This window comes from Sesamum indicum, linkage group LG8 (genome assembly GCF_026168435.1).
Source record: "Sesamum indicum cultivar Baizhima isolate 11 linkage group LG8, ASM2616843v1, whole genome shotgun sequence".
Taxonomy (NCBI): domain Eukaryota; kingdom Viridiplantae; phylum Streptophyta; class Magnoliopsida; order Lamiales; family Pedaliaceae; genus Sesamum; species Sesamum indicum.
The window spans coordinates 2,900,311-2,923,534 of NC_142664.1; the positions used below are offsets into that span (position 1 = coordinate 2,900,311).

General features: G+C 34.9%; 4 protein-coding genes across 5 annotated transcripts; 3 read left to right on the forward strand and 1 right to left on the reverse strand.

The window, feature by feature from the left end:
- The first annotated feature begins 248 nt into the window (after nucleotides 1-248).
- On the forward strand, nucleotides 249-2,258 carry LOC105167589 (transcription factor DICHOTOMA). Of its 2 annotated transcripts, XM_088883085.1 has the most exons (3): nucleotides 249-1,393; nucleotides 1,469-1,691; nucleotides 1,800-2,258. In XM_088883085.1, exons 1-3 carry the CDS (start codon nucleotides 607-609, stop codon nucleotides 1,813-1,815), a joined length of 1,026 nt encoding a protein of 341 aa, XP_088739211.1. In that variant the 5' UTR covers nucleotides 249-606; the 3' UTR covers nucleotides 1,816-2,258. The 2 variants fall into 2 exon arrangements, with proteins under 2 accessions (XP_088739211.1, XP_088739210.1); XM_088883084.1 differs by having other exon boundaries at nucleotides 250-1,691.
- Nucleotides 2,259-11,213: 8,955 nt separating this feature from the next.
- Nucleotides 11,214-13,729, forward strand: LOC105167492 (cyclin-B1-2). Its single transcript, XM_011087249.3, has 4 exons — nucleotides 11,214-11,426; nucleotides 11,515-11,615; nucleotides 12,566-12,666; nucleotides 13,482-13,729. The coding sequence occupies exons 1-4, from the start codon at nucleotides 11,307-11,309 to the stop codon at nucleotides 13,580-13,582; spliced, it is 423 nt and encodes a 140-aa protein (XP_011085551.1). The 5' UTR covers nucleotides 11,214-11,306; the 3' UTR covers nucleotides 13,583-13,729.
- A 767-nt stretch (nucleotides 13,730-14,496) lies between these two features.
- LOC105167493 (translation initiation factor eIF2B subunit delta) lies at nucleotides 14,497-19,081 on the forward strand. Its single transcript, XM_088884319.1, has 7 exons — nucleotides 14,497-15,123; nucleotides 15,233-15,364; nucleotides 16,341-16,699; nucleotides 16,873-17,617; nucleotides 17,713-17,809; nucleotides 17,898-17,952; nucleotides 18,553-19,081. Exons 1-7 carry the CDS (start codon nucleotides 14,655-14,657, stop codon nucleotides 18,613-18,615), a joined length of 1,920 nt encoding a protein of 639 aa, XP_088740445.1. The 5' UTR covers nucleotides 14,497-14,654; the 3' UTR covers nucleotides 18,616-19,081.
- A 1,425-nt stretch (nucleotides 19,082-20,506) lies between these two features.
- LOC105167494 (transmembrane ascorbate ferrireductase 2) lies at nucleotides 20,507-22,596 on the reverse strand. Its single transcript, XM_020695600.2, has 4 exons — nucleotides 22,172-22,596; nucleotides 21,986-22,034; nucleotides 21,101-21,300; nucleotides 20,507-20,977 (listed from the first exon to the last, which is right to left on the reverse strand). Exons 1-4 carry the CDS (start codon nucleotides 22,313-22,315, stop codon nucleotides 20,648-20,650), a joined length of 723 nt encoding a protein of 240 aa, XP_020551259.2. The 5' UTR covers nucleotides 22,316-22,596; the 3' UTR covers nucleotides 20,507-20,647.
- Between the last annotated feature and the right edge of the window lie 628 nt (nucleotides 22,597-23,224).

The following is a 23,224-nucleotide window of genomic DNA, read 5'->3' on the forward strand; positions in this document are numbered from 1 at the left end:
CTAGTGTACAAAGTTTTCGAATTGATCATATTCTTTAAACTAATGATTATTATTGCGAAAATGTACATGACCAAGGACAATCAATGAGCAAGTGATTATTATTCCGGCCGGATTTACCGTTGCTGAAGTGGAGGACTATAGCAAGAAACTGTAGAAATTAATGAGTAAATTGTAGTAAAAGCAAGAAGATGAGTAGTTTATGTGATGAATTAATACCCCATCCCAGCAAATTCTCTTGGGAGTTTAAAGGAAAAGGGTACAACGTTAAAAAATAAAACCCCATCTCCACCCTCAGCTCATCACATCTTCGTCCTCCATTTCTTCCCTACACACTAGCCTTCAGTCTTTCTCAGGCAAAGTCATTTTCTATATGTAAATAAAGCAAAAGCCAACTTTTGTATGTCTTCAGCAGATTACCTGATAGAGGTATTGACCTCAACTTGAGAACCCTTTTTCTCCCTCCATACCTCCAACATATGCTTCACTTCCTTCCAAAGATATAAATTAAATGCTTCAATTTCAACAACTATTATAAGGGGACACCCAACACTTCTTTTCTTGATATTTTTGTAAGAAAGAATAGGGTTTACCTTAGTACCCACAAAGATGTTCAGCAAGAACAATTACCTGCTCCAGCAGCAGGTTTCTCCCTCTCTCCATTCTCGTGCCTCTACTTCGAGTTTTGACCTCAATGGCGCCGAAATCTTGCTCCACCACCATCACCAGATGCTGGCTGGTCATTACATGGCTGCCAATGCTCCGGTTCTTGACGCTGCTACCTTGTTCAATCAAGACTTGCCCGGCAGCTGCCTGAACGGAGGGGATCCTAATTCTGCCTTTTTAAACATGGGTTCAAGAAAACAAACTCCAAGAAAAGACCGGCACAGCAAAATCTACACCGCGCAAGGGCCAAGGGACAGGAGAGTTAGGCTGTCCATCGGCATCGCAAGAAAGTTTTTTGATCTTCAAGAAATGCTAGGTTTCGACAAGCCCAGCAAAACCCTTGATTGGCTGCTTACCAAATCAAAGACAGCCATCAAAGACCTGGTGCAGACGAAGCGAAATGCAGGTTCGGGCGGTAAGAGCTCTTCTTCTCCTTCTGAATGCGAGGAAGAGTCTGGAGAGTCTTTCGAGAATGGGGCAGATTCAAAGGGAAAATCAGCTATTCTAAAGAATAAAGGAGGAATGGATCCACAGCAGACAGCAGTAAACCTTGCCAAGGAGTCGAGGGTGAAGGCAAGAGCAAGGGCTAGGGAAAGAACAAGAGAGAAAATGTCCATCAAACAGCTGAGTACTGATCAAACCTGCAGAAATAGTACTGTGTGCTATGATCTCAACCCTTCCATCCCAATTCAGTACATGAACAATCAACTTGAAGTTTGCAAAATATCAGGTTCGAATTCGTGCAGCAACAATTCCTCCTCGTTGAATATGGATCTTCATTGTCCCTTAACCTATGAAGCTGCAGCTGCAAATGAAGACCTAACTCAAGAATCCATCGTGATCAAGAGGAAAGTGAAGCATCCCTCAATTTTCGGATTTCATCAACAAAATCTAATGGTTTGGAGGGATTCGAGTTCGAACTGCAGCATCCCTTCTCCTTATACTGTCACTGAGAATTGGGATATTAGTAGCTTCACCTCACAATCCAACTTATCTGCCATCTTGGATCAGCACAAGTTCAACCACAGGTAATTATAAGTTAAGACCATTCAAGAATCATATATATAACTGAATATACATATATATCAGATCAAAATTGATTTTTTTTTTTTTTTTTAATTTGTCTTGGTCTACAGCACTTCAAACAACTAGGAAAGTAATCTTGGAGTACTACTCTCTACAGCCAATTTAATTAAGATCAACATATTAATGTTGTTCATCTGGTGCTTGAGGAATGTAAGTTCTGCTACCTCTTTTCTTCAGCAATCTGAACCTTTAAGAATGTAATATAATTTTGTCCGGAGTTAAATATTTCCAATCTAATCTACTATTAAATGTTCGTGGGTGGGCATTTAAGTACTATTTTCCCATGTTACTTCACTGTATATCATAAAGACATCAATTCTTCTGGTTTACTAGGTTTATACCCCATGGTCCTATTACAAACATGAGAGTCAATACTCACTTTGGACTGATTTCAAGTTGTCTTTGTCAATACATTTCTGAATTTGATGCACTTTCTGTGCACTTGAGATCAATAAATTGGAAAATGATGTTATTATTCCAAGATATGAAAGCTAGTAGACAAGGCCCAAATTAATTATAACATCAAAATCATGATCAGAAATACTCCAATTTATATAGCAAGAACTAATTAATTATATCGATCACACTGTATATAGACTGTGATCTTCCAATTACATCCATCATCAGTATAAATATCTAACTAAAAACGAATAGCTAGCACAACTTTGAGTTAGTTGGCGGGCGGCTAGTGAAACGATCAATCCGTATTAATTTATAACAAAAGAAACATATCGAGTGGTACGTAGGTATACCTACCATATTGTCTCCCCGGTTCAAGAGGATCCTTGAGATAGTAAGTCATTTTAAGTAGATACATTCTGTACGTGATCTGAATGCGAACACCTCCAGTACCCAAATATAAGAAATTCCAAGTTTATTTGGTGGTTGGATGTGCTTTATGATTCAAGAAAACAAAAAATAAAAAATAAAAAACTGAGTTGTTTATTGCAGAAGTATTTATGTGGTCTAATACATTTGAGACTTCATTAAAGATTAGTTACCCGCAGTAACTTTTCCATTTCTTGATCTTCAAAGTGTAGAAATATATATATATATATATATATATACACACATATAATTTGCTTGCGAAACATCAATCCTTTGTAATAATATGTAAATTCGGAGAACTGTGTATTTCTTGAGTCCAGCATGAATCGATCACCCTTCTCAGGGAATTGAAATATCACTCGATGCTAGAAAAATATCACGTCTCCCGATATACATACCTTCAATAATCGAACGCGCTTCACTTGCTTACTTATATGGCTCTTTAATATTCAGCGTCAAGTGTTAAATTGTTTTTGATATGGGTGAATCATTAATTATAAGTTGTAGTCATGATGAAGTTATCAATATTAAGCTGCAGGGTCCTATATATGTTTCCTGTCATGTAAGAATTAGCCTAAATACTTATACTAATTAATTGTTTCCCCCCTCTGTATTTCTTTTTTGCCATATATATATATATACACACATAATATTGCAGCTCAGTGCAATGTTTGAACACTAGTTGTTTAATTAAAATTGTGTGAGTGGAGAGAAGAAGAAGTTGCAAATTAGGTAGGTCCTGTTGTAGGTTATAGAAGCAGGAATTGCATGTTTGAGCCATATATAGCTACCACACTAATTCCCTGCAGAGGTGCTCACAAAACGGTAGCGAAGAACAACTCAAGATACATGATCCATGCTAAGTCTGATGAGACGTAGGATAGATAATCGATTGGTTCCAGAATTGCATTCTTTATGCACTGGGGTCTGCCGTCTACTCTCGAGCTAGAACATCAGTTTGTTTCATAAGAATACAAAGCTAATTAAGATGAGAAGTATGATCATGTGTGAAATCAACTGGGAGAAGTTCTTGGCATAGTTGAGCACTATTGACATGCTAATTCCCATCTCATTTTTGGTCATTTGGGTATCCCTTTTCGTTAACGTCGTCTAGTTTAATCATCCTTCACTTTTTATGTTTGAGGATTTCCTTAAATACTTTTGTCAGAAATGAAACACAGGAAGCAGAATTCTTTTATTAGTTCTGCACATTGCATAATGCATTATAAGATAATAAGATTGCCAAAGATGGATTGCGTCGCTCGGATTGCATTTTATATTTTCAACAGAAATTTGCGAGAACAGAAGAATCAAAGTGAAAATTAATCTATGTTAAGTATATAGCAAAAGGTTCTAGCTAGCTAGCCTTGTATATATGGCATATATTCTTCTTTACCAAGTTGAGGCAACTGTCTCCCTTCTGGCAGTCATATGCAGCTAGCTAGCTATACATATCCTCCTCTCAATGCTAATTTATATATGTCACACTAATATAACAAGTCTCACCATTAGAACTCAAACCTCACTACAACAATCAATACAGCACATACACACAGACATACTTGAAGACATGATCAAAATTATAACAAGTGTAATTTTTATTACATTATTATCCTACTCTACTATTTAACTAATGATCTTTTCGATGGTTAAATGGTCTTAATATATAGCTCAACAACTATCATTTGTCTCGTAATTTGCTGATGAAACTGGCATTTTCAAGACTTTTATAGAGTTAAACGCAACAGACCTCCTTATCATAACATGCTAATAGGCAGAAAACTCCGATTAAAAACAAAAGTGCCCAGGGCGACCCTTATGTGGGATTGCAGCAAACTTACTCAAAATTTCAAGAGTCGCATTGTTTTTTTTTTATTTCCCTTTTTTTATGAAAGTGTTTTGTTTACTAATATTTTAACAGGGATAAAATGCAATACTGACTTTGTGCTCATAATCAAAACATTACGTTCATACATATATATACATATACATCAAGAATGCACCTCGTACGTTGCAAGGAAAGCTGGTTTCAATGTCCATTTCACTTACCTGGATCGCTGGAAATCAAACTTCCCTTCTCTTCCACTCTTACAATATTGTTCATTTTCTGTTAAACTGAAAAAAGGTCTCCCAAAAAGCAAAAAAAGCAGCCCGTCAAAATAAATCATGAGACACTAATTAAAACAAGCACTGAAATGGGATTTCTTTTTTTTAAAAATAAAGGAAAAAGGAAAAACCTTAACTAAAATTAGTGCAAATATGAATCAGACGACACAAAGTCAGTAGTAAGTGTAAGAACAACGCAATTCCCATACCTTTGACTACTACTAAATCCCAGCAATGTACAGCAACAGTGATTTTAGCAGAGCTTCCAACAGCAGAAAACCTTAATATCAACAATTTCTGAGTTTCAAATGATGATGAAGAGACAGAACTGAGATGAGCAGGAGAATTGAGGTATGGAGGGAGGAGGAAAAAGCCTGCAAGAATTAGAATGAAAAGAGTAGTACTACTAGCGACTTATAGAGTTCTTGAATGACGATTTCTTCGATTTGTATATTGATGTTTAGGTATTATGATTGCGTGAGATCGATATTCAGTGGTTACATGGAGCCTTGTGTCCAAGTTTGACTCAGAATTTTTGTTGATCAATATGTAGAATCGTATATATATATATATATATATATATGTATGTACCAGAAAATCCACTGTTTGAGAATTATGGTACGTACTGTGAAATTTAGGGCAGGAAGGAAAGGTTAGTTTGGACATCCTGCGCCGTGAAACCTGGAGAGTGATTGATGTCCGTTGAAAAGATATCGCTGCCCCCTCCAAAATCTTGCACATATTTTCCACTGTCTTTTTAGTTTATTGCGATCTAACACTTCAAATATTTAAATTTTTACTACACTATAAATGACTATGATTTTAAAATTATAATAAATTAATACTATTAATTATGATTAAATAAAATTAAATAAAATTTTAATTTTTTATCATAATTAATCAATTTTCACCATAATTTTTATCCATAATCAAAATAGTTGTCATGGTTTTGGCGATGACTAATGTTTTAAGTCTACTTGCATAAATAATGGTCAATGGTCATCGCAAAGTCGTGGTTGATTTGTATTTGCCACGCTTTTCTTCTTTTTGCTAGAGTAATTAACAGTGGCGAAAAATTATATTTTTTCTTGTGTAAACCTGCAATGCAATGCCAAATTTTAGTTCCGGAGCTCTTAGGTTATATTTGGATTAATTGATTTGTATTGAGATATCATTCATATCATAATCAAAAAGAAAATTGTATATAACAATTATTGTTGAAACTATGTTAGAAAATGCAAAAGATTTCAAAAGAGATAAATATACAATAATTGGATCTACAAATATATAAATTATCAAAGGCATCCAATTTCTGTGATCTTGAATATTACAGAAAAATTGGGAAGAATTAACACTTGTGGTAAGAAGGTATTGCTAGAGAGTAGTGGGAGTGTCTGAAAAAGGCTTCAGGAACTGAGTTTGGGAGAATCTGTGGGTGTCTTGACCAAAATAATATCATCATTTAATAAATCAATTTGAGGTTTTTATATAATATATATAATATTAAATTTGTTAAATTATATAATTTAATAAATTTAAAATAATATAGATATTTATTAAGAATAAAATATCATTCTATATGTAAAATTATAATTATATTAATATTTTTAATATAATATACTTTGAATTAAACTAATTAAAATTAATTTAAAAAACAAAGGTAAATTACCTTTTCTGTCCCATAAAGAAGGGACTTTTTCGTTTTAGTCCCATGATTTACAGGATTTTCGTTTTAGTCCTATATTTTAACTAAACTCTCCATTCTTCCGTTAAAATTTGACGAAAAATAGAGTTTGGGACTAAGTTGAAAAAAAACAAAAATTGCGTTAACCGCGGGACTGAAGAGGAAAACTCCTTTCTTTATGGGATGAAAAAGGTAATTTAGCCTCACATGTAATTTTTCGATCAAATTAATCTAAAAATAATGAAATTCAATTCGTGCAAGATAAAAAATACTATCCTATTGATGAAGGGGGATAGAGAAAGACTAATATACCCTTCGTATGAGGGACAGAGATAAAAAGAGTTAGACCTAGTATTCCACACTAATTTGGTAGACGGTTAAAGGCAATCTTAAGCCCGTAAAAAGTGGGCCACGATAGCAGGACGAGCGGTCGTGGGAGCGGGCATAAAGATCGTGCAGAGGACACGTAAGAATATGGAGATAACCAGTATAAAGAGGAGAAGGAAAAAAGGTGCAAGGGTTGGTCTAATTCGAATTTCACTTTCATAAGATTAAGAAAATATATTTTACTAGGGATAATTCTCAGTATTGACTTGAGCGTCGGAGCATCTGTGCCGGTATCCACCCCGGCTAGGTGACATTTGTTTTATTGTCAGGTTATTAAGGATCCGGAGCTGAAGGGGACGACCTAAAGTGCGACCCGCGATCTCAGTCGGATCACCTATATATAAGTTAAATGACTAAAATTGTTTTTTTCCATTTCCTAATGTATTTGGGTTGAGCCGTATTTAATTTAAGAGCATTAGATTGACTAATCAATTAATTTTGGTATTATCAGTTAAGACAGCTGGATGAAATTGGTCGGAATATTGTCAAAAAGTGGATTTAATGGTGAAGTTGTCAAAAAGATCTTTGAAAAAATCCATCAATCAGACAAGAGCCAAAGATCCACCAGAAATTCTAAACAATTCCGAGGGGTAAGCGTTGATGAAGTGAACAATGTGTGGTTACAGACTCTAAGGGCTAAGTTTGAGTCGATTTTAATGCAGGTAAATGAATTTAACGAGTATTAGTGATGGTGAATTAAATGAAACGATTTGGTTAAAAAAGATAGATGTGGGAGCAGTAGAGAAGATTCTACCCTTTTTTTTCATGTAAAATTCAATTATGTGGTGGTAGCTATAGATTAAAAGCCTAGAATCCATGCCTAGTTGACTAGTTCATGGATCTTTATTAGTCCATGAAGAAAGAATGAAGATATTAGAAAAAATGTGATATTTAATTATGACCAATTTTTATAGTTAAAAATAAATAATATTAGTAAATAATTATTTATCATGATCACACAACGGTTGTTGGTTGTGACATTTGTGAGTGTGACTAAATATTTATTTTTTTCATAGTGGATAAATTAAGTTTTTACATTGGTTTTATCTAACCACAATTAAGAAAATTTTATTCTCTTTCGTTCTTTAATTTTACCCTCTATTAATTTTAATTCTATAAGTATGCCTTTCGTTTATTTAATAATCTAAATTACAAAAATAATGAAAAAAGTCCTTCGATTGTTGGAATTTTGATTTTTGGCTGGATAGATGACATGGCAACAGAGTTGGATAATTTTTCGGGGGTTTTAATCATATGTGGCTTTGAATATGAGTTGGAAAGACATGTTAAACATGTCCTAAAGGAAATAAAAATTAATAAATTTTAAATTTATATTATATGTATAATTATAACATATAAAATTTAATTATTGTTTTTAAAAAAATTAACCTCTCACCCCTCCTCTCCCTCCCCCCACCCCCCTCGACCTTCCTCCCCAATCTCCCTGCATCCACCGCACAGGGGGCGATGGAGGCCGTCGCCCATAGGTGAGGGAGAGCGCGGCCACCGATAGTCATCGACGACATATCAGGAAAAAAGTTAATTAAATATTAATTAATTTAATTAGAAGTATTTAAAAAATTAAAAAAGTTAAGTTTTTAAAAGAAAGTTGAAAAAAATTTAAAAAGTTAAAGAAAATTTATTTATTAATTTACAAATAATATAAAAATATAGTTAATATTATTTATAGTAAATAATATACTTAGTAAAATATATTTGATTTTTATATTGTAATTTTTATTTAAATTATAAAAATTTAAAATTTTATATAAATCTTTTGGAGGTTTGGTTATTTAAGTAATGGCCAATCAGCATTAATTGCCATGTATTATTATACGTGGCTGTACACGTGTATAAATTGCCAAAAATTCAACAACTGCTTGCCACGTGGGCAATTTTCGGTTGATTTTCAAAATCTCGCAGGAAAATCGCGTACAAAACCCTAATTCGGACTATTTCTCATCAATTGTGAAATTTAAAGGACTTAATAAAAAAAAAAAAAGAGCATATACTTATAAGACTAAAACTCATAGCAGATAAAGTTAAAGGACTATAAAAATAAAATTTTCTTATATAATAATTATTTACAATGACTTTTAGTCCATATATAGTCATTAAAAAATAGACGAATAGTAAATTTTTTTCTAATGAAAAGAGCCAATAAAGCTGGTGGAGCAAAACTTGTCTTCAATCCTAAAGGAAATGCTACTTTGAAAGGAGGAGGAGGTCAAAGTCGTGGTAGATGCCGAAGCCGTAAGGGTGGCTGTTCGAAAAGAAGAAGGTCGAGCCAAGAAAAACAAGAACTTCACCCTAAGACAGTGCAAATATAAGAGTTCTCCCATAGGCCATGATCGAAGGAGAAACAAGGATAAAAATCATGTTGAGTGCTATGCATGCGAAAGGACTGGACATTCATGGGAATATCAATTCGAAAATAATGTGGAAGATATCGACAAATCTTACCAAGAATAAGGAGGAAGAAGGTGGCATGCTCTCTATTGCTTTCCCACAATAAAAGCTACTATTAATAATATTGTCACATTATAACTTACCACGCTGGATAGAAGCAACTTTGTACTGGTAGACACAAACGTAACCAACAATGTTTATTCTAGTGATAATACCATAAAGAATGGGGATCATAAAACCCTCCACCATGTCTATTATATTTAGACAAAAAAGAATAACTCTTTCCAAATTTGCTACTTTTGCGAGCAAGCAAATTTCTACAACTTTTGTATGCAGATGTATGTAGTTCCATTGATCCACAATCATTCTGTAAGAGTTTGTCAATAGTTTTACAAGGAAGACGTGATATTTTTTGTAAAACAAGAGTAACAAGATGATTTTTCTTTGCTATGATGGTATTGATAGGTTTCCAAAACACTTTCAGACGTATTTTGAGAAGGCCAAAAGCAGTCATTATGAATGAACCATATATGGAATTGAAGGGAATGTTAGTCTAGTTTCAAATACTGCAAATTTCAAATCCATTTTTATTTTCCAGAGAAGTTTGTGGCTATTTAATTTTACCAAAAACTCACAGAAACAAGATTTGTTGTTTAGATATTTAATTTGTCTACGAATCTTTATTATTATTAAGATGTGTATAAGCCTATAAAAGAATTTGTAATATAATAATATGTAAGTGAATATTGAGACACAATTTAGACAAAAGAAAAAAAAATCTCAAATATTCTTATCATCCCTCTTCTTTAAAAGTGTTGAAGTAGCAATGCGTATACGTAACATAGTTCGTATTATTCTAAAACCAACTTAGAGGTCCAACAATTATTTAATTTGTACTATATATATATAGTCCTGCACATAAACAATATTGATACATATATATATATATATATATATAAATATATTGATGAGGACAAGACACGAAGAAGGGCAAGAACATGACAGAAAAACGTACACTTGAGAATACATCAATTCCGGATTTGGCGATTATCTAAATTCCCACAATACATTATTTTCTGACACAAAATGAGTACACTATCTATCTTTGTTTATTTTACAGATTTAGTATACTTTTAATATTCATCCCATCCCCAAACAAACCTTCTACACATATTTTTCATATTAATGCATTTCGTTCAACGTTAGAAGTGTCTACTGCTCTCCAGCACTGCAGCTTCTTTAATATTCAATTAGATTAGTGCTTCTTGTTTTAGTTCAAATCTTTTATAAGTTTTAATCAACTAAATGATGCATTAATTGGATGGTATTTGCCTAAACTTATTCAAAATATCTTATAAATTCGTGTATCTTATAAGGGTCTTAAAGATGACGTTTGAGTAAAATAAAATTATGTATCTTATAAGATTCTAGTAACGATAATTCTGTAATTACTATAACCAAAGTTGAAGTCGAGAACTCCTTACATTTTCCAAAATGGTAAAGTGGATTTTTGAAATTACAAGCCAAAATTTTGTTCTTGTTGGACTAAAATTGCCACTCCCGTACTTACAGGATTGAAATTGCAATTTTTTCTTAATTAAATGATAAGTACTCAAAGAATGTTTGGCTAAACTTATTCAAAATTCTTATAAGCTCGTACATATTTTAAGACGTTAGATCTTATTTTATAAAAAAACTCCGTACTTTTTTTAAGAAGTTTATAAGTTTATAATATTTTTAATTTTGAATCTTATAAGCTCATTCTCCCAAAATTTTATTACACACTATTTAATATCTTATAAAGTCGCAGACAATTTATAAGATGTTTTGCGGAGCTTATATTACCAAAACAGACAAACACCCTCTTATTCTTGTTACAGTGGACCATCTAAAGAACAGGACCAATGGGCCGAGATATGGCTCAATCCATTAGGTGTGTTGTCTCAAGGCCCAACCCAATATCATTTAAAATCACCATCGACTATTGGGCCTGCTGAGCCCACATTCATCCAACTATTGTTTTTCTTGTGTAGTAAGATTTCTCGGAATTTTTTTTCCCTTCATAGTCAGATATCCTCTCTCCGCCATTGCTCACATTTCTTCCACAGCGAAGAGGAACAGGAAAGCTGAAAAGATAGTAGTAATGGATTCGCCGAAGATGATACCACTCGAAGGACGTGCGGACGATCCACTCCGTTATGGAATTCACGGCGTGAAGAGCGACATTATTGAACCTCACCCCCTTGAATCTGCCTACCGCTCTGTAATTTTGTTTTTCAGAATTTATCTGCTCGCTCTTGTTTGTTTGTTTGTTTTCTTTGTCATTTATATTTTCGCATATTGATGAACAGGCGAAGGTTAGGCAAGAAGACATGAAGAAGAGAATCCTAGCGAATACTTATGGAGCAGCGTTTCCGATGAAGATGGAGCTCGACCGCCAGATTCTCTCCAAGTTTGTGTTTTCCTGTCTTTTTATTTCTGTTTGTTTGTTTCTTACTTGATTTTGTTTTTAGTTCTTCTTGTAGTGAATTATTGCAGCTAGTGATCTATTGTTGCGAATTAGGGTTTACTTTTGGATTTTTGAATGCACTTGCATCTAGTTCGATAGGGGCTTCTTTTAACAGTTCTAGAGCTTTGGCTTTTAATATGCTGTTTTAATAGTTGATTCAGAGTGAGATTTTGCAGCAGTTGTGTATTGAGAAACTGAAGAAGTAAACTGAATTATATTGCTTACTCTATGTTGAAGAAATTGAACAGGGCAAAAAGGAGTAGACAGTAATAAGCCTCGGCAAGTGAAACTTGGCTTTCCCTTTCTGATAAGGCACCAAATAAACTTTTCTTGCTGAAATCTAACTGTTGTAAGCTCTTTGGTTCTTTTTGTTAGTCTAGAAAAGTTGGGGGGTTTTAAGCCTTTGCCCCTTTCTCATTCTTGTTTTAAATGTTTTGTTGCTTAGCAAGGGCTACTTCAGGTGTCGTATAGTTTTATGTTGACAACGGTGATGATGCAATTGTTTAAAGATCATATCCTGTTGAGATGTGCATCTTTCCTGTATTTAGATGGCATGCTGGTGTTATTGGAAGGCAATAAGTCTGCCAAATGAAAGTAAAATCATGGGCATGGGGGATTTCGAATTAAGTGGCATATGGCTCTATTCCTTATTTCCATCTAGTGAGTGATTCTTGGTTCTTGCCAATTGTAATGTGTTCCTCAAATGATACTCTTTAGGGTTCTTGTGGGATTATACATTCTCTCTGTCCCGTTTCCTAGAATTTCAAATGGTTGGGTTTTATTTATCATAGTGATGCCAAAAATTGATGTCTCTTTACTGAACCTGGGCTACTTAAATTTTTAAATCTTATATATGAGCTGTGTATAATTCTCAAGATGGCAATATCGTGCAGATTTTTTCAACGGCCACCTGGAGCTATACCGTCTTCATTTGTGGGTTTAGAGGCCTTGACTGGAACTTTGGAAGGTTTTGGTTTTGAAGATTATCTGAATGGTAATGTGATATAATCTTTATCTTAATGGTTTTGCATAACAAAGTTCTTCTCAAGGTTAATATCTTGACCTTGATGATAGAGACTGGGTCGTTGGATTGTATAATGTATCACTTAGGGTCATTTGGGATCTTAGCTATCATATTTCCATTTCCTTTAAACCATGTTTAGGCTTTGCATGCAGGGAGGGAAACATTTTCCTTCTTCTAACTTTACAGTAACATTCATAAAAATCTAATAATAAGAAAATTCACTCATTCATATATCATTTGTTGCTTTTTGTTGTTCAACTATATGCAAAATGTATTAACATGCCGATGGCCACCCAGTGCTGGACCAACCACAATCTTGTGAAGTCTTGATCTCAAACTGCGTTATGGTAGGAATGGCTATCTGATGAACAACAATGTTATATCATATGAAATAGTGCATTATATGAGGTTAACTGAAATTCTGACTTCATTTTTCATGAAGTATATGTTAGCTAGAAACAAGTTGAATATGCTTAATCATCTTCTTGGCGAACTTCTATATCTCATGCCATTCTATATTTATTTGTCCTGGGTATCTATGCATTCTGTTGCGGAACTAGTGAACTTCACTTGCAGCATTTGATGCTTTTGCTTTGTCTCTGTTTCTCAACTATGCATTTTATAGAGATGGTTGCATTTACAATTGTTTCATCTATTTCTCATGTTAGTTGGTCGATAGTTTATGATTCAATGGTCCATGCATACTTGAAAAAGTAGCTGCACGTGTCTTGATCATCTTTCCAGATCCTTACTCCTGTTCTGATATGCTTATTATACCCTTTCAGATCCCAGGGATTCTGAATCATTCCGTCCGGTTGACATGCATCATGGAATGGAAGTGCGTCTTGGACTGTCAAAAGGACCAGCATGCCCCAGTTTCATGTGAACCATTGAGCAATTGTCCAGTACTGAAGTTTAGACCTTGTATTGCTAAATTAGATTTTTTATTTGTTTTTCCTTTACAACAATGGATGCTATCAATATTTGAACATATTTGGGTGGTCAAAGCATCAGAGCATTTTGGTGTGATTTATTGGTGATCTTCGGTTGTTTCATAAAACTTGCCAACTTTACGGGACTCAGCCTATGGTGGAATTCTAAGGAGGGGTGGGATCCCAAGAGATTCTTACTCGAGGTTTCTGGGAACTGTGGCGTTTAGCATTTCTGCACTACTTAGATCGAAATCTGACATTTAACTGCTGCGAATGTCATTCGCATCTTTGAAGAGTTTTTATAATAGTTCATTTGATGTTGAGCTTCGACACATGATTTAGGTTCACTCTCAAACATATTGACTGAACCATGAAAAATACTGAATCACTCCTTCAACTAAAGCAGTGTAGATGATTAAAGTATCAATTCGAAATCTATATTCTACACCACACGTATACATAATCCAATTATTAATGTAGGGAAATACAATGTATAATATACAATAAATATGCTAATTAAATAGTGTTAGCTAAAATCGTAGGAAAAAAAAGTTAATTGATGAAAATATTAAATAACGTAGTGCAATTAAGATTTAAGAGTATATATTGATACAAATTATTTCATTATCTTTTTTTCTTTCTACACACATAATTTGTATTTAAAGAGTTTAATATGAATTTTTATTTGGAGTAATCATTTGTTTAATATTTCTAAATACTAAAATACGTTATTGAACAGTATTTAATAATGTATCGTACCGTATCTCAGTATTCAATACAAATACGAATAGCTTTTCAGAAATATATATCACTGCAACATACCAATTGTAAATTCGTAATTCTTGGCCGTTTTCTCCTGCGACTCTACCCCACCATAATTTCCCTGCGTCCCATCTTACCACTCTTCTACTTCTTCCTTTCATTCCAAACAAAACTACCAGCGACAGGTACACGAACTCCCAATCCCATCATTCGCATCTAAACCCTCAAACCCCCCCCCCCCCCCCCAACCCCATCACCGGATAAATGGACCCTCGCCGTGTATCCCGCACCGTCAGCGACCCCAAGGTCCGTCACGTCGGATTCTTCGCTCCCCCGGCCCCGCCCGAGCGCTCTCAATCGGGTCCACCCGACCCCACATCCTCGTCCCCTCCGGTATCCGACATTTCTCCCCCCGGAAACTCCTTGTCCCCCGTTATGATCCCGCCACCTCGCCAGCCATCCACCGACCTTGTCCGCCACTACCCCCACGCCCCGCTCCTCTCCCCTCTCGGCGATCCCCGAGCTGCTGACTCTTCTGTTCCTGTCGGCAGTTATAACCCCTCTGACTTTTTATCCCCTTCGGCAACCACGGATTGTTCCGACGACCCGCTGTCCCCCAGGTTGAGTCGTATGGGTAGTTCTGGAAAGTTTGCTATGTCGTTGCCCTCTGACGAATTTGATATACCGGTGGCTAAGCTGAATGATGATGTTAACTTGCCACCTAATGTATCAGGTTGATGTTCGATACTTGTTTTGGTGTTCTTTTATTTGCTTGTTCTATTTGATATTTTTTTTTAATCGAGTCTTGTGTCAGATTTGGGTTTGATAGAATTGTGGAACAGATGGAGGGGCAAATATGGAAGTCCAGAAGGGAAAGAGGGCAGCTGGTGGAAAGCCGTTAAAGGAGAAGACGACAAAAGCAGAACGACGGGCAATTCAAGAAGCGCAACGAGCTGCAAAGGCTGCTGCTAAAGGTGAATATCTCATGCTTATCTTTCATTTTGGAGATATTCAGCAGTTTGTAATGTTTGTTTGTGTTGGTACTTGTGGAGTTGATGGTATATTTTAATGTAGGATTTGCATTTTGATTGGGTGAATTTATATTTTATGTGCAATAGTAGGACATAGTTTATTAAAATGAACTTTGAGAAGTCGAATTTTGATCTATTGCATGCAGACAAAGCGTTGAGGCACTATTTTAGTAATTGATTGATCTTAAGGTTTATTCTTTATGTAAATATAGAGGTCATCTTGCTTCCAGCATTGTTACAGACAGCTTTGATGCATGCAGCACATCACTCTTTAGTTTATTCTCCATTTCTGCATCAATCCGTGGATCATTCTCATGAATATGACTGGTACAGAGTGGCATCGCTGATATTACGGCACATTTTTTCCTCTTTCTAGTTTTGTGTTGTTGAAGCGCAAAGATGCTGCTGGCCTGATGAACTCCAAATGTTATTATTCTTATGGCTGTGTCTGAAAATAAAGAAGTCTGATAGTTTGGTGATATTGTTTCATCAATCATCTATCAGATTCATCTACTAATCATTTGTCTTCATAAAGAAAAAGTGCTTCTGTTGATGCTTCTAGGCGGAAAAATATCATTTTCCTGTGGCAACGTGAGCCAGTTTGTTTGTCACTCTTTCTTACTGAAAACACCACTAACTCAAAGAACCGTGCAATTGGCCAATTGCTTTCTGGATGTACTAATGGATGCTTATCGCCTTTTCTATGAACTCCAGGACTGTAGATGCAAAAGCTTTTTCATATCATTTTCTTGCTTTATTTTGCCTTGTCGTTTTTTCGTTTGTTTTCTCTTTTTGTGAGAAATTGTTTGCAGATGTTAGCTCAAAGCATTCGTGTGATAGCTCAAGTTTCTGCATTCTTGAGGAAAATACATTTTATATTGGTCTCTTACTCACATTCCTGAAAATTGCCTCTTTCTAGGTGAAGGAAGTAAGGCTTCCGCTGCTGCTGCTACTAGGGTCAATCCAACCAGTACAGGGAAGTCTGTGAAGCCGGATGCACAAAAGAAAGACAACTCTGCGGTCACAGCTTCTGAGAAAAAAGGTGCTGATCGACAACCAGATAAAGATAGGAAGAAAGAGACCCCTCATCCACGAATGCAGTTTGATGATGAAAACAGAGTTGAGAAGGCAAAGAAGCGATCAGTAGTAAAACAAACAGAAGCCAGGAACAGAGTTGAACTCTTTAGGCATCTACCTCAGTATGAACATGGAACAAGGCTTCTTGAACTGGAATCAAAATTCTTCAAACTTGAATCAGTTCATCCTGCTGTTTACAAGGTACTCTTGTGCACTTTCCTTTTCCTGACATTGTGTCTTGGTGGAAAGAGCATGAGTACTCAATTTAATCGAAATCATGAAATCTTTTATCTTCGCCCAGCAACGAAGGACAAGGTAAAAATTATTTTTCATTCGCAATGCAGTACGTGCTAATAGTTATTTTATGATTGCAGGTAGGGCTGCAATTTCTAGCTGGGGAAATATCTGGTGGCAATGCCCGCTGCATTGCTATGCTTCAAGCGTTCCAAGAGTCAATCAGGGATTATTCTACACCACCAGAAAAAGCACTTATCAGGGACTTGACAACAAAAATAAATAGTTATGTTTCTTTTCTGATTGAATGTAGACCCCTTTCAATCAGCATGGGTAATGCAATTAGGTTTCTCAAAACTCAAATTGCCAACTTACCCTTGAACCTGTCCGAGTCAGAAGCAAAAGCCAATCTTATCTCTGATATTGAACGCTTTATAAATGAGAAGATAATTATAGCAGATAAGGTTATTGTGAAGCATGCTGTAACAAAAATTAGGGATGGTGATGTTCTTCTCACATATGCATCATCATCTGCTGTTGAAATGATGTTAGTGCAAGCCCATGAGCTTGGTAAACAGTTCCGAGTGGTGATAGTGGATTCACGTCCAAAGCTTGAAGGACAAAGGTTGCTTCGTAGGCTTGTGGGAAAGGGTATATGTTGTACATACACACATATAAATGCTGTTTCTTATGTAATGCATGAAGCAACAAAAGTCTTTCTGGGTGCATCATCAGTATTGTCTAACGGAACGGTCTACTCAAGGGTTGGCACGGCATGTGTTGCTATGGTTGCCCATCAGTTTCGTGTCCCAGTTTTGATATGCTGTGAAGCATACAAGTTCCATCAAAGGGTTCAACTTGATTCGATTTGCTTTAATGAACTTGGTATGAAATACTTTTTTAAAATAAGGTTGTCTGTTTAAGAGATGGCAGCTTATCTTTGTTCTGACTGATGTTGTTGCTATCACATATCATTGCAGGTGACCCTGATGTGGTTTCAAGAGATTATACCAGAAAGGAAATCAATTCTTTGGATGGCTGGGCCAATAATGAGAATTTACAGCCCTTGAACCTGATGTGAGTATAATTTATTTTTTTCCTTATATTGAGTTTATGCAGCTGATCGGGTACCATGGTGGCTCACTTTTGATTTTCCATGTACTAGATATGATGCAACGCCTTCAGATTATGTATCGATGATCATAACAGACTATGGCATGGTAAGTTGGAAGAAAGTTGGTTCATAGTGCTTCCATTGAGAACGAAGTTAATGCCTACTTTTAACTGCCAAGTCTGCATATACCATCTTTGAGTTAAACTATGTTATTGCCGTTATGGTTCACCTGAAAATTGCTAGTGTCAACAAGTGTATTGTTTATAGATTCATTGCAGAGACTCGTGATGTTTATGATGATTGTTTCTTTAATATACAAAATCAATTTGTTGAACAAGGCATGTGCCAAGTCTGTTGTTTTTAGATGCATCATAGGGGCATTAACCATTGACTTAGATGCTACAGATTTACCTGATATTGCTTAAGCATCTAGATAATATGGATTGGTGATATCTATAGGGATGAGTGTGTTTTTTTGTTGACTCTGACACATGAATTCCTCAAGTTTTTGGTCTATTTCATTTTGATTTTCCGTGGCTTCTAATCGTAAAATTTCATATTTTGAATTCAAATAAATAATGAACTTTTACCTGTCATTTCTCCAACCTGGTTTCCCTCACATATTCGGTTTTATGTTTGCTCTCTTTGCCCTTCTTCAATAAGTACACTAACTTTTGCACTGATTAATGTTTTATTTTGTGTTTAGGTACCCCCAACGAGCGTTCCTGTCATTGTTCGAGAATATTGCAGAGATCAGTTGTGGTTGTAGAGATGTGCAATGCAATTCCTGCTAGATCAATTCTTGTCTATCCCCTTCTGGAATAAGGAATATTTCTCAACCCGAACTGGTTTTTTGATTTTTTTTACCTGACCCCAACTCTGTGAAGAGTGCGAATATGCTGCCTCTCCCCGGTCAGTTCTTGGAATGTAGTAATATGTTGTCCTGTGGTATTTTCTCTTTGTGGATAGAAAAGCAGCTATGATTTTGGACCCACAATGCTTGTTCGTTTCTAGCTTGTTCAGTACAAATGGTTGGTCTCCTTGGGGAATTGTATAGTTCATGTGGGAAAACAGCATGTACGAGATACTAAGATGTGGCAGGCAGTAGACAAGAAAGATCACCAAATCAATAGTTTTAGATCATATTCGTTCACCACTTGATAAGATTGAGCTGGTTGTAGATATCTGTTTCACCCATTCGTAGTATAAATGCGAATATTTTGTTTTGTGGTTTAGTGTTATTGATTATCAAACAATATTTAAGATATTTCATCGTGACTTAGTTATGGCTGCATATGCGTGTAAATTTACTAATTTTGACTCCCAAATCAGGATTTCACCAAAGCCAACATAATCCCTCGAAAAGTTGTGTGTGCAGAAAATTTTACTAATGAGCTATGGATAATTCAGACTAGGGGGGTCAACAGGTGAGATAAGATCTACTCAAGTTCATAGATTAATTCAAAGACTCATATCGAGGCACAATAAATATTATTATACTCGGGTTTAGACCCAAATTCACTAATAATATACAGATTAGATTAGGGTTGAATCTCTATCTATCAATATCCATACATATAATATACATTCAATTTGAACCAAAAAAAGATGTTTATATTTTTTTTTAATTTTATTGAATTATTATTTTTCAATTGATCTAACATTCAAATGAACAAATATAAAAAACTTAAGACATCATAACATTATTTTGATTGATAATAATGTTTGCTTGAAAACTTAAAGTGATAAAATTGAATTTTAAAGTTTTACAATATTAAATTAGATTGCTATTAAATATGTAGATTTAATAGTGTCATTAGATTATTTTGTTATTAATAAAGGATAAATTACAACGATCTCCTTCAAAATTTGGCATAATCACGAATACTTTCTTGTTGTTTCAAAAATTGAAAACATCATGAAATTATGTAATCCTTTTATAGAGGTATGGTATTGTCAATTTTGTCCTTACTATATTTCTAAACAAAAATAAAAATTTGCAAAAAATTTGGATGAGTGGACGGAAAAATTTGAAAAATTATAAAAATAAAAATTATCAACTTAGTCCTCAAAATATTTTTAAGAAATAAATAAAATTATAATTTTTAATCCACAAAAATATTTTGATTAGTTCACCGCAAAAAATAGATAAAGATCTAATAAATACCAACAAAATAGGCTAATGATTCGACAATCATTGGAATCAAGTGGGTAATGATAATTTTTTAAACAACAAAGGAGTATTTATAATCATGTCAAACAGATATAATTGAAATTTAATAATTCTAGATTTATTGATAAATTGTGAACAAAATGAAAGATAAAAAGAAGTGAACTTAATTTAATTTAAAATTTATTTAATATTTTTTAACTTACTTTGTCTTAAATAAAAATAGCAAATATCGTCCAACAACATTATAAAGAAAAAAAAAATTGCGTCTAAGCCCCATTCAGACCCAAAAGAATTGAGTCCAAAACAATGGCATTGAATCTAGAAACCCATTGGGATTTGAGGAGTTGGGCAGGATCTAAATATTATTTTGATAGAATGAATCTTTTATAACCTCCCATTGACACCCCTAGTCCAGAATCTAATGGCTCAATTGCAGGTGTTCACAGATTTAAGCACACTTTACATGCCACGATTTAAGTTCAATCAATTCTGAACAAAAAGATGACCATCGGCCATTTTGATTTTATTCTGTATATGTGGTCTTATGCTACCAAACAACAAATCCTCGTTCTGCCTCTCTTCCCCTCTCTTTACAGGGAAGATCCACAAGCTAATTTGCAATGGTCAATCAAATTTCCAAATTTTCTTTGCTGTACCTATTCTGTTGTTCCTCAACATGGCCTTTCCCATACACAGGCGAGACAACCCCAAGAATCACAAAACCAGCCAAAACAACAACCAAAATACCCAACGAATTCACCAGCACCGCCTCCTTTGAGTAGCGCGAAATTATCTTATGTGTTTGAAGAAATGTGGCCTTCTCTAGAAAACCCGTGGCACAGGTGGCTATGGATAGAGCGTAGATATACAGGCCAGAAAATACGTGCCACGGCAACAAGCTAGCTCGACTGTTTCTTGATCCACCAGGATACCAAAATGTCGCAAATCCAAAAGCCCACTGCAGGGTAAGTTATTAAAAATTTGCAAGCTTAAAAATGGTAGAGCTCATGGGAGTTAGATAATTGCAAAGATGACAGTGCTCAATTCGGAGTGGAGGCAACAAAGTACTAAATCAGTTTACCTGAATTCCAAACAAGAAAAGGCAGAGTAAGCCCAGCCATGAGTGGAGGCTATAGAAATTATCAATGCCTCTGTCAACATGAAATTTCCATACAGCCCATAGTCCAATAATACTCAGAGAGAAAGCAAGGGATTGTAGGGAAAGATGAACCAACTTCTTAAAATTCTTCGTTCCTGACACAGTCTTGTATGCTAGCATGGCTGCAAAAATCTATGTGGCGTGTTCAAAACATACTTCTAAAAAGTTCCAGGTAATTGAGGATAAATGATACTTATCATGAGAATAACACATGCCTAATAATATCAACGAACTTCATATCCCACAGGCAAAGTGTTATTGTTGAGTACAGAGTCAACATTACTTTAAAAGAGCGCCAAATTCAGAACATGTATAACTGGATCTCATCTCGATCAAACTTAAACACAAGCCACATTTCCCACATGGATTCAATCTCTACATGCCTCACCATAAACCATTGCTTTACGGGTTAGAACAGATTATGTATACATACAAGCTATCTTGACTCTATCAGCAACTTACGATTGCTGTAATAGAGTTCAATGAATCATGTCATTAGTTTCTCAAGTGCACGTAGGCAATTTGTGCATTCATCACATTCTGGCAAACGAACAGAACAAATTTTAGATGAATCCAACACGGTGGTGAGTCTGGTGGCATCAGATCACAAACAAAATTACAAATGTAAACCAAACAAATATCAATGAGATGTCTGTCAACAGGCTCTTCTCTTTTTATTTTTATTATGCTGAAAGAGATGGGAGGAACAGCAAGTAAATACTCTAATTGTGAATTTACAAGTCTGAAACACATAGATATGATCACAGGACAATTAGAGCTCATTTGTGGCATACATGCTGCTCATACCTTCGCCATTCAGAAGCACAAGGCCAATCACCATCAACACAGGATGAACCTGAAATTCCCATTCAGAAGTCAATTTATTAACAAAAAAACAACATTCTTCTTCCATTCTAATCGTTCATCCATCATCCCCTTAGGAATTAAAAAAAATAGAAAAAAAAAAAAGAAGAGGAAAGAAAGGGAATTTACGTTAAAGATGAGACTTTTGTTCTCGGACACGAGAGCCAACCCGCCTCTGTAGTGCACATTCCATATCAATACCAATGCGGCAACTGCAATACCGATGATTCTCACCACCAGGAAGATCGGGAACCGTACAACCGGCACCGCCATTAGAAGATTCTAGAGAAGTGATGCAACTTGTCAGCTCAATTAAGAAGAATTTTGACGCGATGAAGAGTGAAATAAGGGTTTTGGCATTTGTATTCAGATCTGCGCCAAAAATGGAGTAATGGAGTGACACGGAAGAGCCGGCTGGCAGAGAAAATTGGCTCAGCTTTAAGGCGTAGCCGACTTGTTGACTTCCGAGGTGGGAATCCCGTCGAGCACGGGGATTGTTTGGCAAGAGCGAAATCAAGACAAGTAAAATATACGATGGAAATCATCACCTTTTTTTTCGAACACATGTTCTTTTTCCTCATCATTGAAAACACATAAATTAATGTATTTCAAATTAAAATAGTTTAAGAATAAAATATAATAAAAATATAACTTTACTTTTTTTTTTGAAAGACAGAAAAATATTTTGATTTTGATTAATTATTAAATTTTAAAAAATATAGAGTTTTCATCATATTTTTATAACTTTTCAAAACCGTAAGTAAATTATAAACATTACCGTACACTTATTTGAATAATTGAATCTGAGTTTTGTAAGATTTTTTGAGGTTATGGTTCTTGGCATTATTGTCCTTTTTTATTTCGTGGGATATTAATTATTTTAAATTGGTTATTTTTCTTTATTATTGTTATTTTTTCTTTCTAAAAATGGTTCTTTCGCTATTTTTATCATCTCTTTAACAAAAATCGCTTTCTACCAAAATAAATATTTCGTCAATTTGGTGTATCATTTTTATCATCTCTTTAACAAAAATCGCTTTCTACCAAAATAAATATTTCGTCAATTTGGTGTATCATGCAAATCGATGTCAAGTCTCATTGAGCGCGAGATTTTGTTCAGTGATCTTGTTAACATGAATAATTTAGTTTCTCCTCTTTTATTGACGAAATTATAAATACCTC

Excerpts from the sequence above, each read along its gene's own strand:
- LOC105167589 (XM_088883084.1), top strand. The coding sequence starts at position 607 with ATGTTCAGCAAGAACAATTACCTGCTCCAGCAGCAGGTTTCTCCCTCT.
- LOC105167493 (XM_088884319.1), top strand. The coding sequence starts at position 14,655 with ATGGACCCTCGCCGTGTATCCCGCACCGTCAGCGACCCCAAGGTCCGT. Across the intron at positions 15,365-16,340 it reads TGCAAAGGCTGCTGCTAAAG|GTGAAGGAAGTAAGGCTTCC; the intron begins GTGAATATCTCA and ends GCCTCTTTCTAG. Across the intron at positions 17,810-17,897 it reads TTACAGCCCTTGAACCTGAT|ATATGATGCAACGCCTTCAG; the intron begins GTGAGTATAATT and ends TCCATGTACTAG.
- LOC105167492 (XM_011087249.3), top strand. The coding sequence starts at position 11,307 with ATGGATTCGCCGAAGATGATACCACTCGAAGGACGTGCGGACGATCCA. Across the intron at positions 11,616-12,565 it reads GACCGCCAGATTCTCTCCAA|ATTTTTTCAACGGCCACCTG; the intron begins GTTTGTGTTTTC and ends AATATCGTGCAG. Across the intron at positions 12,667-13,481 it reads TTTTGAAGATTATCTGAATG|ATCCCAGGGATTCTGAATCA; the intron begins GTAATGTGATAT and ends ATACCCTTTCAG.
- LOC105167494 (XM_020695600.2), bottom strand. The coding sequence starts at position 22,315 with ATGGCGGTGCCGGTTGTACGGTTCCCGATCTTCCTGGTGGTGAGAATC. Across the intron at positions 21,301-21,985 it reads TGTGCTTCTGAATGGCGAAG|CCATGCTAGCATACAAGACT; the intron begins GTATGAGCAGCA and ends AGATTTTTGCAG. Across the intron at positions 20,978-21,100 it reads TTTTCTTGTTTGGAATTCAG|TGGGCTTTTGGATTTGCGAC; the intron begins GTAAACTGATTT and ends CTTACCCTGCAG.